The sequence below is a fragment of the Elaeis guineensis genome, chromosome 14, assembly GCF_000442705.2.
Source record: "Elaeis guineensis isolate ETL-2024a chromosome 14, EG11, whole genome shotgun sequence".
Classification (NCBI taxonomy): domain Eukaryota; kingdom Viridiplantae; phylum Streptophyta; class Magnoliopsida; order Arecales; family Arecaceae; genus Elaeis; species Elaeis guineensis.
In genome coordinates this window covers 65,801,779-65,817,380 of record NC_026006.2, presented here as the reverse complement: position 1 = coordinate 65,817,380, position 15,602 = coordinate 65,801,779, and the positions used below count along the sequence as shown (strand labels likewise).

Here is a 15,602-nt window from a genome sequence, read left to right as displayed (position 1 = left end):
ATATTTTAAATTTATATTATATTTTTTATTTGCTTATAGTATTTACATTTTGAAAATTTATGATTGATATATATGTTAACAGTTACAAGTAGCTTAATTGCGAATGATGGCACCCCAGAGCAAGCCAAGCAGTAAAGTTGGAACATAAATGTAATATTATATAAGCATCTTTAAAATTTATTTTAATCTATATGAAGTTACAGATTTTCATATTTAAATTTTTTCATCTTTTAATTATTTAGTTTATTCTAAATGCAGATTTTGATGATGACGAATGAATGAAGATGGAGGTTGCTTCTTGTATTTTGGTATGGGCTCATCAATCTCTTTCTTTTAATTAAAAATTGATATGTGACAAGTGTCAAATGAGATGGGCACTAATGATTGATCTCATTGCCAAATTAGCTCAGTAAACAAATTTTTCTTTGGGCACTAATGAGGCTATTCCATATGAATTGGCTGTTATTTTGCAGGAAGACTGTAGTTAGAAAATTAGGGAAAGAAGACTGTACTAACAAAGAGATCTACATGCAGATTTTGTTCAAACTGCTACTTACTTGGGATTCTTTAAAAGTTGCTTCCTTCAGAGAGAGGAGTTTAGGAACCTATCCTTTTCTTGCTTCTAACTTGTACCACTGTCAGTGCAAGTTTGCAACAGAATTTTCTTAAGCAAGCTGTAATCATAGCTTCTAAGGCTATCTTTATCGTTAAAAAATTGTTTGCTTGTTTTTATTTCTCCAATATTTGTAGTAGTAGTTTGGTGGCCAAGTAATTTCTTACAATTCAAGTAATTTCTTACAATTCAGCAATTTAATTTTTTGTGCTTGAGAATTGAAATATTCTGGTAATGAACATAATTTGTAGTTAATGGGTTCCTGAAGGACTGGGTGCACATGAAACATGCTGAAGCTCTTTGGTCTGCTGCCTCCTGTTCTTCTTTATTATAGCAGCTTCAGATGGTAGGAATATGTGAATGTTTTGACACTGCCATTGTTTTATAATTTTCAACAAGTAGGAACTGCATTACGTAGTTTTATCTGGGATCTGCAGAATGAACTTCATTTCAGAAAGAATTTTAGTAAATATAGAATAGTGATACAAACATTATAATACCTCCCTATGTCACTATATAATCTTTGATGTCAATTATTGTGATGTTAAGTTGTTCATCATTGTTTTAAGACGAATCATTTGCTTCAGATTTGAATGCCTTTGTTAGTGCTAGTAATGGATTGGATTTAGGTCTCGGATCTGAATACATATTCAATAATCCAGATCTATATCCAATCCTTAGAAAAATTGGTGGTTTCTTTACAGGTTCCAATCTTTGAATTTGAACCTCCTAAGAAGGTACCATGCTTGAATTTTTTTCCTGCCCAAAGGTACCATGCTTGAATTTGCCGGCTGTGTTGCTTATTATAGGATGAAGTTGATAAGCTTTTGCGTGCAACACTTAGCAAACGGGAGAGAGCCATAATTAGACTCTATTATGGCATAGGCGGCAAATGCCATACATGGGAGGAGATTAGCAGACAGTAAGTAGAATCCCAGAATGTGTTGTTTTCAGAGGCTAAACACAGCCACCCCTGTACTGCAACTAATCAAAAGACCTTACACCCTGCAGTGATATGGAATTAGTAAACTTTGTTGTTAGTTCGGGCCGGCCCAATTAGGTTAGGGCCGGCCCGATTGAGCCCGGGCTAGGCTCGGGCTTGGGCCCAGGTCGGGCTCGGGCCTCGTGTTTTGAAAAATTTTTGGGCCGAAGCCCTTAAAAAAATTACGGGTCGGACTCGGGTAGGGGTGTGGCCCGGCCCAGCCCGGCCCAATTCCAGCCCTACAGCGGGGCCACCGTGGGGGGGCCGTTGTGGGGCCGCCGCCGTGGGGCCGCTGCCGGGGAGGGGCCGCCGCTGGTGGGAATGGGGCGGGGCGGTCGGCCAAGGGAAGGGGCCCGCCGCCGGCCAAGGGAAGGGGAGGGGCGTGCGGGGTGGCTGCCAGCCAAGGGAAGGGGACCGCCACCGGCCGGCTATCGCCGGCGGGCCAAGGAAAAAGAGGGAGAGAGAGAGAGGAAGAGAGAAGGAAGAGGGAGAGAGAGAGAGGAATAGGAAAGAAAGAGGGCGGCCGACCAAGGAAGGGGAGGGGCGGGGCAGTCGCTGGCGACCCACCGGCGAACCAACCACCTGGGGGGCGCGCAGGCCCGCAGCCAGCCGTTTGTCGCCGACGGGCCAAGGAAAAAGAGGGAGAGAGAGAGAGGAAGAGGAAGAGAAGAGGGAGAGAGAGAGGAAGAGGAAAGAGAGCGGGCGACCGGCCAAGGGAAGGGGAGGGGCAAGGCGGCCGCCGGCGGACCAACCACCTGGGGGGCGTGCGGGCCCGTCGCCGGCCGTCTGTCGCCTGCGGACCAAGGAAAAAAAGGGAGAGAGAGAGACGAAGAGGGGGAGGGAGAGAAGAGGGAGAGAGAGAGAGGAAGATGAAAGAGAGGGAGCTCACTGCCGTTGGGAGCTCGCCGTTGTGCTGCCGGAGAGAAGAAGGAATATGTGGAGAAGAGGGACACGCCGAAAAAGAGGGAGAAGAGGATTTTTTTTGGGGGGGTCTTAACGTTCAAAAATGTCAAAAGAGATGGCATTTTCAAAAATACCATTTTCTTTGACGATTTTATTTTTTTATTTTTTTATGATATTTTTAATTTTTTAGTTATTTTTATATAATTTTTTAATAAAAATTTTAATTTAAAATGAGGATAGTAATTTGAAATGATAATTTTTATTTGAATTAAAGTTAATTTTTCTAAAAAAATTTATAATTTTTATTTTAATTTTTTCATTTTTTCCCCTTTTATTCACTTTTTTATGGCATTTTATTTTAATTTTTTAGAATTTAAATTAAAATTTTTATAATTTAACATTTTAATTTTCTCCCATTTTTAACTTTTTAGCATTTTTTAGGTATTTTTTTACTTTGTTTGGAATACTTTTAAAAAATTAAATTTAAATTAATTTAGTAATTTGAAATGATGTTTTTATTTGAATTATAATTAAAATTTTATTTTTTTAAATTCAAATTATAATTTTATTTTTGAATTAGAATTATAATTTTTATTTTTTTCAATTCATTTTTTTTCTCTTTTTTTTATGGTGTTTTATATTTTTTTACACCAATTTTTTTCTTTTTTTCAGATATTTTTTTAAAAATATAATTTGAAATGGGGAGAGTAATTTGAAATGATATTTTTTAATTAAATTAAAGTTAAAATTTTTATTTTTTTAATTTCAATTTATAATTTTTATTTTTTTCCATTTTTTTCTTTTTTCATTTTTTATGGAATTTTTTTTATTTTTTAAAATTTTTTGAATTCAAATTAAAATTTTAATTTTTTTATAATTTATAATTTTAATTTTAATTTTTTCTATTTTTATTATTTTTTATTTTTATGATATTTATTTTTAAGTATTTTTTTAATTTGTTTGGAATATTTTAAAAAAAATATATTTGAAATGGAGAAAGTAATTTGAAATGATGTTTCTTATTTTAATTAAAATTATAAATTTTATTTTTTTTAAATTTAAAATTATAATTTTTATTATTTTATTTTTTTATTTTTTTTATTAAAAAAATAAAATCATCAGATCAAATGATGTTTTATATTTTAAAAAATATTATTTAATTTGATTTTTTTTTTTGCATCTATGTGAAAATTTGGACGTGATAATCATAAAACGTCATTTTTGAACGACGTTTTATATTATTTATATTATTTTAATAAATAAATTAAAATTTAAATTATTTTGATAAATAAATTTTATTTTAAATTAATATCGTAAAACACTCCACGTACGTGCCCGGTGACTGACCATCGAGGAGGACATAAAAAAAACAAATCCACGTGACACAAGAAGATAATATAAGCAACAGTGAGAACGCATACGCATGCAGTGACGTATTCTTCCCAATAAATAAAGCAGAAAAAAAAATCAGTGCGAGGAAACGTACGGCTTCCCAGTTGTTTATTTTGTCGAACTCAAGGAATCCCAGATCGAGGAGGCACAAAATCCATACTTAAGGAACCACAAAAAATATAATATTCGGCACTGGAAGCCAAGGGGTCAACCTTGAACTGGGCGGCTCCTGTTTTGGTTTAGAGATGCATAAAGGGCACTGTTTTTTGTCAGGATGATTTGATGGGCAGCTTGAAGAATTACGACTATTAAAAAAAAAAAGAATGCTCTATATTAGAAAAGAGTGCGTACATAGGAGCTTCCAGGATCTGACAGAAGATTAGTCAAATTAAAATTTATACCAGCTCTCTTCTAGAATAGTCATCACCACGTACAGTAGAGTTTTTTTTTGGATGGATATGTCAGCATGATATACGGCAAATTTGCTGGAGGAGGTGACGAACCATGTCTCATGTTTCATAAATTCTGGAGTAGGATCAAAAATTGAACAGATAAATAGATAGATATATAAATTATATATTATTAAAATTTAACATCTTGAGATTCAGTCCATATTGAGCCCACAGTGAGATTCGCGGTGAAAAATGGAGTCCAACGAGACCAAGATTACCTCAAACGGAACTCGGATGGAAGAGATACGAGCTTTTGAAGTCGGCACAAGATCCGAGGCGGCGGAGGATTGCCGGCAGTCGGTAGAGGACCGGCGGAGTGGCGGCGGCACGCAGCCCAGGTAGGGCCAACATGCGAGACGCACGGTTCAGGCAGGCGTACGGCCCAGCCCGTGCTCGGGCCCACGCGTGGGCGCGGACCGGCCCAGGCCCAGGCTCCTTGCCTGGGCCTGTACCCCGATCCACCATGGATCGAGCGGTCCATGGCGGACCGCGTGGGCATTTCTCACATGTTTCTCATGGTCCACAATATTATTTTATGGACAGATAGCGATCGGACGGTCCAGGAAGTTTTCAGTCTTGATTCGACAGTTTAAGGACTTGATTTGACTTGTTTAGGAGACCTAAACTTAATCTAATTAGGTTTAAATCCTTGTTTAAGGCCTTTAAAAGGCCTGTGCCTCAACAGAGAAGGGTCTGTAGTCTGGTTTTATCAGAGGACACGCCGTACCGAGCCGTATGGAACCCCAGAGAAGAAAGGGAGGCTGAAGCGTTAAGAGAGAAGGAGCAGGAGGCTCCTGGACAGGGGACGCCAGGCACTTCAGGGTTTCAAGGGGTCTTCCAAGATGGAGAGCTTTTGTGAGAGAAACTTCTAGTGAGAGAGAAATTTGGTGTACGAAGATTGAGAGTGAGATTTTCTCTTGTAAAATTTTTTTTTCATAGTAAAGTTTGCATGCCCCGTGGAGGCATGCCCTTTTATTGCTAATCCACATATTTTGATTGTTTTTGTTTTATTTTTTCTCTCTTCCTGCTGCATCGCATGGTACTAAAAAAGTCTTGGGAGATGGTGTCCTGACCAGACATCCACCCAACAAGTAGTATCAGAGCAAGGCGGTACAAGGATGCAGATTGCAGCGGTGGTGAGCAAGACTGAAGATGGAGAAGACAGAAACAATCAAGATGGAGATCAACAAGTTCGATGGTAAGAGCAATTTCTCCTTGTGGCAAGCAAGGGTGAAGGACGTGCTCATCCAACAGGGGTTGATCGATGCTCTCTTGTGCGATGAGAAGCCGACCACCATAGAGGTACGGGATTGGAAACGGCTACAGATGTAGGCGGTGAGCACCATCCGTATGTACCTGATGGATGAGGTGGTCATTCATGTGTTGAGCGAGACTTCTCCGATGGTGCTGTGGTCGAAGCTCGAGGAGTTGTACATAGTAAAGTCTCTCACCAACACTCTTTTTCTTTAGAGGCAGTTCTACCAACTATGGATGACTGAGGGATAGAGTGTGCAGGAGCATCTGAGCCATTTTCAGAAGATCCTCACCGACCTCCTCAGCATTGGTGAAAATGTTAAGGAGAAGACCAGGGTGCTGGTTTTGCTGGCGTCGCTTCTCCCTTCGTACGAGTCCTTAGAGATAGCTCTTCTAGTGGGGAAGAGCACCATCAAGATGGACGAGGTCACCACGACGATACTCCAGAACGAGGTTCTCAGGAGGGAGAATCCAGCTTCGAGCTCAGGTAGCGGTAGCTCAGCTTTGGTGGCTTCTGAAGGAGCAGGAGGCGGTAGACGGAGCGACAGGAGATCGCAAAGAGGGTGGTCTAAGTCCAGGAGGAACTTGAGCAAAATCAGGTGTTACCGGTATGAGGAGTTGGGGTATCTAGCCAGAGATTGCCCTCAACTCAAAAATTGGATGGTGGCTGCTGTAGCGATGGCCGGCAGCGATTCAGATGGAGATGTCTTGGAGATATCTGATGAGGTATCTACTTCTTCCCAGCAGTGGACATTAGATTCTGCATACCCCTATCATGTATATTGCAGAGAAAAGTAGTTTGACTCCCTGAAAAATAATGAGGGCACTGTATATCTGCCGAATGGATCGAGCTATGCGATCAGAGGCATTGGGATGATCAACTGGAGGACACATGACGGTGCAGTGAAAAGATTGGAGGAGGTCCGATACATACCCAATTTCAGACGGAATCTTATTTCACTTAGCAGACTGGATTCGAGAGGCTACAGGACGGTAGCTAGTAGAGGAATCCTGAGGGTGCTACACGACGATAAGATTGTGCTGAAAGGAAAGAAGGGGAGCAGAGGATATTATTACTTGGTAGGAAGTCCAGTGTGAGGTGAAGCTTCGGGAGACAGATGGAGCCTAGAGCGAGGTGGAGCTCCAGGAGGCGGATTGGGCACGAGACAGGAAACTCGGGAGGACGAGAGGCGACGTCGCAAGGTGAGATTCCTATTACCGCAGGATGATGCCCCGAGCAGGTCTCAGGTCAGGAGGAGCACAGCATACGACGGAGATGGGATGAGTAGCCTGGCTGGACTCCCATGTTTTCCCATCCATGATCAGCAGGCGATTGCCCTAGGATATGGGGGCGAAGAAATCCAGAAGCTCTCGGAGTTTGGAGGAGGCCGAATATCGAGTCGAGATAGAGATTGTTAGGATTTGACGTCTCGAGATTCAGCCCATATTGAGCTCACAGCGAGGTTCGCGATAAAAAATGAAGTCCAACGAGACTAAAATCATCTCAAACGGAGCTCGGATGGAGGAGATACGAGCTTTTGAAATCGGCATGAGACTCGAGGCGGTGGAGGACTGCCGGCGGAGCGGCGGCGGTGTGGCCCAGGCGGGGCCAACGCGCGACCCAGGAGCACAGCCCAGCCGGGCGTACGGCCCAGGCGGGCGCGTAGCCCAGCCCGTGCTCGGGCCCGCGTGCGGGTGCGGCCCAGGCCCAAGCGCCTTGCCTGGGCCTGTACCCCGATCCACTGTGGATTGGGCGGTCCATGGCGGACTGCGTGGACCGCGTGGGCATTTCTCACGCATTTCTCAGGGTCCACGACATTATTTCGTGGACCGATCGCGATCGGACAGTCCAGGGAGTTTTCGATCTTGATTCGACGGTTCAGGGGCTTGATTTGGCTTGTTTAAGAGATCTAAACCTAATCTAATTAGGTTTAAACCCTTGTTTAAGGCCTTTAAAAGGCCTGTGCCTCAACAGAGAAGGATCTGTGGTCTGGTTTTGCCGGAGGACGCGCCGTATGGAGTCGTACGGAACCCCAGAAAAAAAAGGAAGGCTGAAGTGCTGAGAGAGAAAGAGCAGGAGGCTCCTGGACAGCGGATACCAAGCATTTCAGAGGTTTAGGGGGTCTTCCAAGATGAAAAGCTTTTGTGAGGGAAACTTCTAGTGAGAGAGAAATTGGGTGTACGAGGGTTGAGGGTGAGATCTCCTCTTGTAAAATTTCTTTTTCATAGTGAAGTTTGCATATCCCGTGGAGGCAAGTCCTTTTATGGCTGATCCACGTTTTTTGATTGTTTTTGTTTTGTTTCTTCTTTCTTCCTGCTGCATCGTGTGGTACTGAAAAAATCTTGAGAGGTAGTGTCCTGACCAAACATCCACCCAACATATATATATTTTTTTTTCATAATCATACATATTTAATGATTTGCAGAAATCAGATTTTATTTTTTTTATATTTGTTCTTTGTTTGTTGATGATGAGTTTTTTTAAATTTTATCCAATGTTTTTTTACATTTTCTTGCTTTTTTTTTTTTTTTTTTTTTTTGTTTATGTTTATTTCAGGAGAGAATAGGATATGGTAGCTGACCTTGGACCTCGAATTTTAAATATATAACTATCATAAACCCACATGCATGCAAAGATGTATCTCCTGTCCCAAATTTTACTTAACCTCCTTATAGTACTTATTGCACAAGTGGGGCCAACTGACCCGAGAGAAAAGCAGATACAGGCATTCTATGCTTGCATGCATGTAACCATGTTGAATATAATAATTATTCTGAAATTCAACCAACTCTTTGACTACAGTTAGAACTTTTACTTTGATATGGCCTTTTTTTTTTTTTTTTTTTTTTTTTTTTTTTTCTGTGACATGCCTGTTTGACTCGAAGATATGTAACTCATGCGCAATAATATTGTATGGTTGCACGCACTGTCAGCTTTATAGTGCTCCATTTATTTGTTTCGTGTATGGCCTGCTAAATTGATTTGTGACAACCGACAAGTGTTAAAAAAAAAAAATGCTACCTTAGGAAAGTACTGTGAGTGACAACTTATCAAGTCTAACTTGTGTTACTCTTTCTGTCTTTCAACCACTATTAAAGAAAAAGAGGCAGCTATTCTTGTCACCTTTCAGGAAGAAAAATAGAGATGCTAGTCCAGCCTGTTATATTTGAAGCATACTGCTCATGCGGATGAAAAACATATGCGCGACGACTTATTAAAGGGCATACATGCATGTATGTTATTTTAGTTGGACTTTGTTTCAAAATATAAACGTGGGATCCTCTCACCTTCTTACAAATAAAGTCATGTTTCCCGTCAGATGGATTATCCCTTCTGTGCATCGGTGCATGAGATTATTGTGTCTGGCTGCTATCACTTATGTCAATTTCTGCATGGATCCCCTATAGGTAGCAAGAGGTAAACAGCCCATACGATGAGGCTAAGGTACCATGTCAGCGTCTTCATAGACTTCGGCTGATATGGCGCAAGCTCTGTATACAGACTGCAGACCATCCGTACATGCGAACCGAGGGTGGTAACAATCCCCATGGACATGACCTGAGAGTTATCTCCGCCCGCCATGTCGCTCACGTTCATAAGTTTGCGAGATGCTGGGTTGATCGCAAACGGTGCTCCCGAGAACTGGATGAATTCTCGTGCATCCTCTCATAATCTCAAATTTATTTATATACGTGCGTGTGCGTGTGCGTGTGCGTGTGTGAATGGAAAATCCGCAGTCTTTGTTCACGGGGATAGGGGGCCTCCCCACGTAATATATATGAATTTGAAAAATTTCTGAAGGAGACGCCAGCCGGCTGCTGGCGGGTACACCACATCTCATTCTTTTGACATCTAATCCAATGAAGACGCCGATGCACCTATAATGTGGGCCGCAGCACAATCACGCCACGGATACTCCTAGCTTTTGAGCCATGCCGTGGTCCGTCCCTCGCCCGACCAGGCTTCTCACGTGATTTGACAAGCCTCCCAAAATGGCTAGCTAGAGCCAATTGGGAACAGAGACCGAGCTCGCGCCGATAGTGTTGTTACGCTGCGCATGCGGCCCAGCAGCAACAATCGTCAACCGGCTTCAGCCAGCAACCCTCGGCTATTTCCACATTCACGTCCGATACGAAGAGCAGCTACATCACCACCACACACAGACATATCCCAACCCGCTCGCTTTCCATCACAACCGTTTGCACTGAAGAGAATCAATGAAGGACCATGCCGAGAATACCGAAATCTATCATTGAGAAAATCCCAATCACTCGTTCCACATAAAAACAAAGCAAGCCGAGACATACAACCAGGGACACCGTCAGTTTTATCGCCAAGGGAACCGATCAATAATGAAGGTACAATGTCACGTTAGCCAAAAGCAGGGCCCCGCTGGAATCCATTAAGATAAAGAAAAGAAACCCACAACAAGGAGCCAGCAAGCCAGCCAAAAGACTTTGCTCGGAGCCAGAATAGCCGCTGGCCGGTCTCTCTTCTTTCAAATCCTAGTACCGTCCATGGCAAATGAAAAAAAGAAAGCTACATTCAAGGACACCCACAAAGTACCAGTAGTAGGCCAAAAGCTAATCTCCATCACGGCCATCCACTTAACTCATCAGCAGCGGACGAGCCCACGATATTCAACTCGTCCAAATATGAATATGACAGTGAGAATATGGCAAACAAAACGCATACAAGGGATAAAAAACCTGAACTCGCACCATGGAAAATTTGAAAACAGAGCACCATCCCCGTGTTATTACTTCGCAGATGGCTACCCTCTGCCACTCCCTCGGAGATGTCGGTGGTCTAGAGCATACATACACTGGTCCAAGCACATGGATTTCAGCTCCTGAATCGAAAATTGGATGGAGCCGGTAGGCTGAACTGGGAATGCAGGGTTGCCGAAGGAGGAGGCAGCGAGGAAGGATGGGCAGATGTAACAGCAGTAGTTGAGAATCCTGATGATGCTGCAGAAGAGAACAGCGGCAATGGAGTAGGGCCATGCATCTGCCACGCCCAGGCGGGTAGAGCTTGAGAACCAACCTCAAGCCTCTTCTCTCTTGCTCCTTCCTGTAATCATAGGCAGCAACTAATCAGATGTAAATAAATGATACAAGGAAAAACAGAGCATGTCGCTTGCATATTATGAAAGCTCAAGATCTATGTAACTTGCAACAGATGACTGTCAACAGAAAAACATTGTAATGTTATGACTTATGAGCTACAATTATCCTTGAACTGAATATGGTTGCTCTGTAAAACACTTGGGCTACAATAAAGATACTTTAAGAGACACTTTACCATCTAGGCTGAAGCCAAACTGATAAAACCATCAGAAAAGACCGCTAAATTTTTTACCCTGAACAATGTTACAGATGCCCCCCTTTCCTGCACCCACTCATTATGGAAATTGACAAGGAGAGTGACGACATAGGACACCCTCCCAACGAGGGGATACGTCAACAAGGTTAGCATAACCCCCACCTCGGAGGTAACTGGCTCTAAAGTACTAGTTCATTTAGAAAATTTCAGACTGACATCTCAGATGCATGATATATACACATTTCACACCTAAAGGAGGATGAGATAGGTCTTAAGGATCTGGTTCCACTAAAATAAAAAGTTACCAGAAAATTGTATGTCGTGTCATTGGGTATCTATAGCTAGACAAGTTATCCCACCTTGTAATCAGATGCTCGCGAATGAGAATTTTTGACCAACAAAAACTTATAGCATTTCTACAAGCTGTTGGGTGGGGTTCAGAATGCCAACTACCAGATGTTGATTTCAGGGAACCGTTTCAGATGCAAGTACCACTAGCTTTACTAAATTTACAAAGCTCAGCCATATAAAATTGGGATGGCAAAAGACCAAGCAGAATAACCAACAGATCTTGCTGATCTCTAAAACCATATGCAATATGATGAACCTAGATGCTAAAATATGGTTAAATTTCAAAATCTAAACCAACAGTTTTTGCAATAGCAGACAATGTGAAATCAGCTATTTTTTTAGGAAAAAAAAGGAGATCAAGCTAATCTTAATTGACATTTAGCGAAAGAGAACTTGCGATAAAAGGAAATAAATTGTAAAACATTACCTCAATGGTAGGAAAGAGAGCTGGGCGTTGAGCAGTCCATACATGATGCGGCTGACCAGCCAATTGGGAAGACGTGCTGTCAATCTATAGCAAGACAACGAGCAGTCAGTATCAATAGTTATCAAACAGCATTCTGGTATTAAATACGTCCATTAGCTTTTATAAATCAAAGGCATTTGTAGGTATCCAAAAACTAATGCGAGTGGTGCGGCACCAAATAAAAAACCAGTAAGGTAATAGGGCACTGGTAGTAAATTCCAGAGTATCCTAACTTCTTAATCTTTACAAAGAAAAATATCATAGCAAGACAACAATATTGGATGAAAAACTGAATGCAAACGAAGGGATGAATGAGCACGTCAGTCAACACCAGGCCAAATGATCTTGGAAGTCCATTTCTTGTCCTTCTTATACGAGGATTCTTTTCCTGATCTATCTTTGTTTTTTATTCTAATTCTAATTGGAATAGTTTGCCTTTTAGTACTGGCCTATTTTAGTTAGGTTGAGCTTTAATCTTAATATATTTAGGTTTGCTTTTTTAGTTGAAGTGGGATATTGATTAGCTTTGAGCAGGAGATGTTGATATTTTTGTCTTTTAGTGAAAAGAGAGTGTGGTTTTATAAATAGGGAAAGAATTATTTTCGACAGGGTAAGGAAGCCGAACTCTTTATTTGGATTTTTAGTTTCTTTTGAACAAATTTATTTTTTCTCTATCAAATTTTTTTTTCCAATATTTTTACTTGATTTATTTGGTGTTTGTTCCAGATCCTAGGCCAGCACGGTGGATCTACTCCACATAGCATGCCGTTATACAAATAACACATGTTTTATGAAAGGGAGCAAAGAGATTCTCAGTTCCTTCAAGTGTGAGAAGAGATGGTTGAAAAGCAAAAAAAAAATGATCGCAGCAAATTAATTACCGTTACTTTCTTGGCATCAGAAGATTCAAGCAAGCCATAGTGGAATTGGATGCCTATTGAATTGTGATCCTTCTTTGGACTATGGGCAACAGGTTGAGAAATCCTCAAGTTCAGATCAACATCATGGCCAGTTGCTATATCAAAAAGATTCACAGTCCACAAATCAATTCATCACAGCTGATTAATTAATTTTCATGAATGAATATAGCAACCTCTTACTCCAAAGAACATAAACAAAGAGATTACTATTTGCAGATGATACCTTCACTATTAGCCTCAGTAAGCAGTTCTCCTTCATAGGTGCTGGGCTCAAAATTGGTAACAGCATCCCTTCCATTACATTTTATAGCTGCCTTGTCATAAGCCCTGATATTGAAAAAATAACAAAGAAACGGAAAAAAGAGATTCATGTTCGAATGGAGCCCTGTTGAAGTCAACAGTAAGCTAAGAGATTCATTGTCAGCATTGAAAAAAATCCATGCTCAATAGGACCTTGCAGCTTCTATTTCGCTGTCGAATAGCCCAAGATATATGTACCTGCACGCAAGTATTGTATTCTTAATCGGTAAAGGTTGGGTCTCCACGTTCTTTTTTATTTCTCTAAGAACCAGGACAGTTTAACATATCTAGTCATACAGCTTAAGGTGCTTTGACCAAACAGATAGAACCACGGATCTCAAGCTTCAAGACCCAATATCTTATCAGCAAGGACTCACATGCAAGAGCAAAATCTAAGTCCGATAACAAGGAGGAAATGGAACAAACTACAGAACAAAAGAGGCATAAAGAAAGAATTGCTCACTTCTTCCCAGGAATTGTCCCATGCGAGCCTCCCAGCGGCCGCACTTGTGAAGGGTCACACCTCTGTATTTTGAACTTCCCCTAGAGAACCCAGTGCTCTGGCGACGTAGTATGTGCACAAATTCCTCCTTTGTAAGATTCCTCGTCTGATCAACAAGAAGAATCCAGAGTAGATAAGCCACAATCCTCCTATTGGACAAGCTATATCAATAAATTTCTGGTGTTTGATTACCTGTTTCAGATCTTCCTCATAGTCAACAAGATTGAAATTGATGTCAGCGTCAACTCCTCGAAACTTAATCGCAGCTCGATCATATGCCCTGCAATTAGAACACGAATCCAAATTTAATTTTAACTAATCAAAAAAAGACCAATAGCAACAGGGTTCAACATAAACAGAACTCAGTTTCAACCTGGCTGCAGCTTGAGCAGTGTCGAAACCTCCTATAAAATCCAAGCCAATAAAAAACATATAAAAGCAGAGCACATCAGATGAACAGGAAACAAATATCCGATCATCAAAAAGAATTGTCCGAATTAACTTACCCAAATAAACCTGTTTCCCACAATCCCTGCAAAACAATTTCTGGATCAATCATAACTGGAACCCAAAAAAAAAAAATCACAAAATTGAAGAAAAATAGTAAATTAACCAGATGTGAGATTCCCATCGCCCGGTCCTCCGGTAGAACGTGACTCCCCGGTATTGAGAGCTCCGAGAGCGAGGCCCCCTTCTACTCTTCTTGACATGCTGCTGCTGCTGCAAAACCCTGACGTCCGCTGGATTGCCGGACTGGCTGAAGCGGAGATCCAATAAATGCTGCCTGGATGATGCGGACGAAGATGCCGCTACCGCCGGTAGCTGGGCCATTCAGGAACCGCCGGTGAAGCCGGAGGAAAGAGCTGCCTGGTGAGGAAGTTGGATTCCAGCGAGACATTATTTACACGCCCCTTGATCTCCTCTTCCATCTCGTTCTCTCCTTCCGCGGACGCTGAGACCCTCAGGATGCCGAACTGGAAGCCGGCGGTCGGCCTGGTAGAACACGAGTCGTCATCGGGGCGTTGCTGGAGGCCTCGGCATTGAGAACGGAGGAGTTGGAGGTCCCGGAGTCCTCATCGGGGAGCGGCTTCTCCTGGAAAGCCAACGACTCGCCTGAGGACGCAAGGTTAAGATCCAACATCATCATCCTTCCTCAAGAATCCGATCGCAATCAAGATTTCGATTTCTCAAGAATCCGATCAAATTCTACCCTCTCCTGCAAAAGCCTCTCTTCTCGTCTAGGGTATCGCTTGTCGCCTACTTGCGGAAGAATAGCCAGAGCAAATAGAGGTAGAAGCAGGATAAGGCGGAGTCGTTCTTACGGAACATTTGGCTTCCCACTTCACCACCAGCGATGTCTCCAGATCTTCCAACACATGGACCAGATGGTCTCCGCTCTCCCTCTCTTTGTGTCTCCTCCTTCTCTCCTGTGTTCTTTCTAGCCTCTTATCTCCCAGCTAGAGAGTAGACATCAAGAACTAGCAAAACGGACACAAAACCCTCGATATTAGATCCAATCGGAAATCCTTGATCAGAAACAAAGCAAGAAACAAAGAGAAGCACATGGCCATTTGGGATTCGATCTCCAAGAAAAGATAAAAAGAAAATAACAACGAAAGCAGAGGAGGAGAAGAAGGAGAAACCTCGGAGGAATCGCAGGCTTCTTCCGGCGAGTGGGTAGCGACGGGGACGGCGGCAGGGAGAAGTGCCGTGCGGCCGTGGGCATCGGAGAAGGAAGAGGGAGGGAAGGAAAGGCACAGATGGGACGTGCGACGACCCGAACGGCACGGTACCATGGATCAAAAGGCCTTCCTAAAATATGAATATATATAGAAGCGAAGGCAGCGAAAATACGGTGTGCGGTACGGCCACCGCTAGTGGCCGGTATCCCGGTTTTCTCTCCCACTCGCTGTCCGGACGGAGAAAATATCCGGCACCACCGGAGGGGTTCATCCTTCCGGGCCGTCTGATCGAATCGGACGGAGAGGAGGACGGTACACGTCACATCCGTCGGATGATATGGATTTTTTGTTTTTGGGGGGGTGAATCGATTTGGGGGATGGGGTGAGATTTGTTTATTAATCGCGAGCGCCTCGTGGGAACGAGACAACGGGAGGCCAGGAGCCGTACACGTCCAAGCT

The 15,602-nt window shown here is 42.4% G+C and overlaps 1 protein-coding gene across 1 annotated transcript; it reads right to left on the bottom strand.

Moving 5' to 3' along the window:
* Nucleotides 1-9,968: 9,968 nt before the first annotated feature.
* LOC105034164 (APETALA2-like protein 3) lies at nt 9,969-15,269 on the bottom strand. Its single transcript, XM_073248438.1, is given in 13 exon segments — nt 9,969-10,670; nt 11,701-11,784; nt 12,621-12,754; nt 12,883-12,986; nt 13,113-13,157; nt 13,419-13,567; nt 13,654-13,741; nt 13,835-13,865; nt 13,968-13,993; nt 14,075-14,285; nt 14,288-14,479; nt 14,482-14,939; nt 15,105-15,269. Coding segments are annotated over 12 exon segments (1,419 nt in total). The 5' UTR covers nt 14,609-14,939; nt 15,105-15,269; the 3' UTR covers nt 9,969-10,442.
* Between the last annotated feature and the right edge of the window lie 333 nt (nt 15,270-15,602).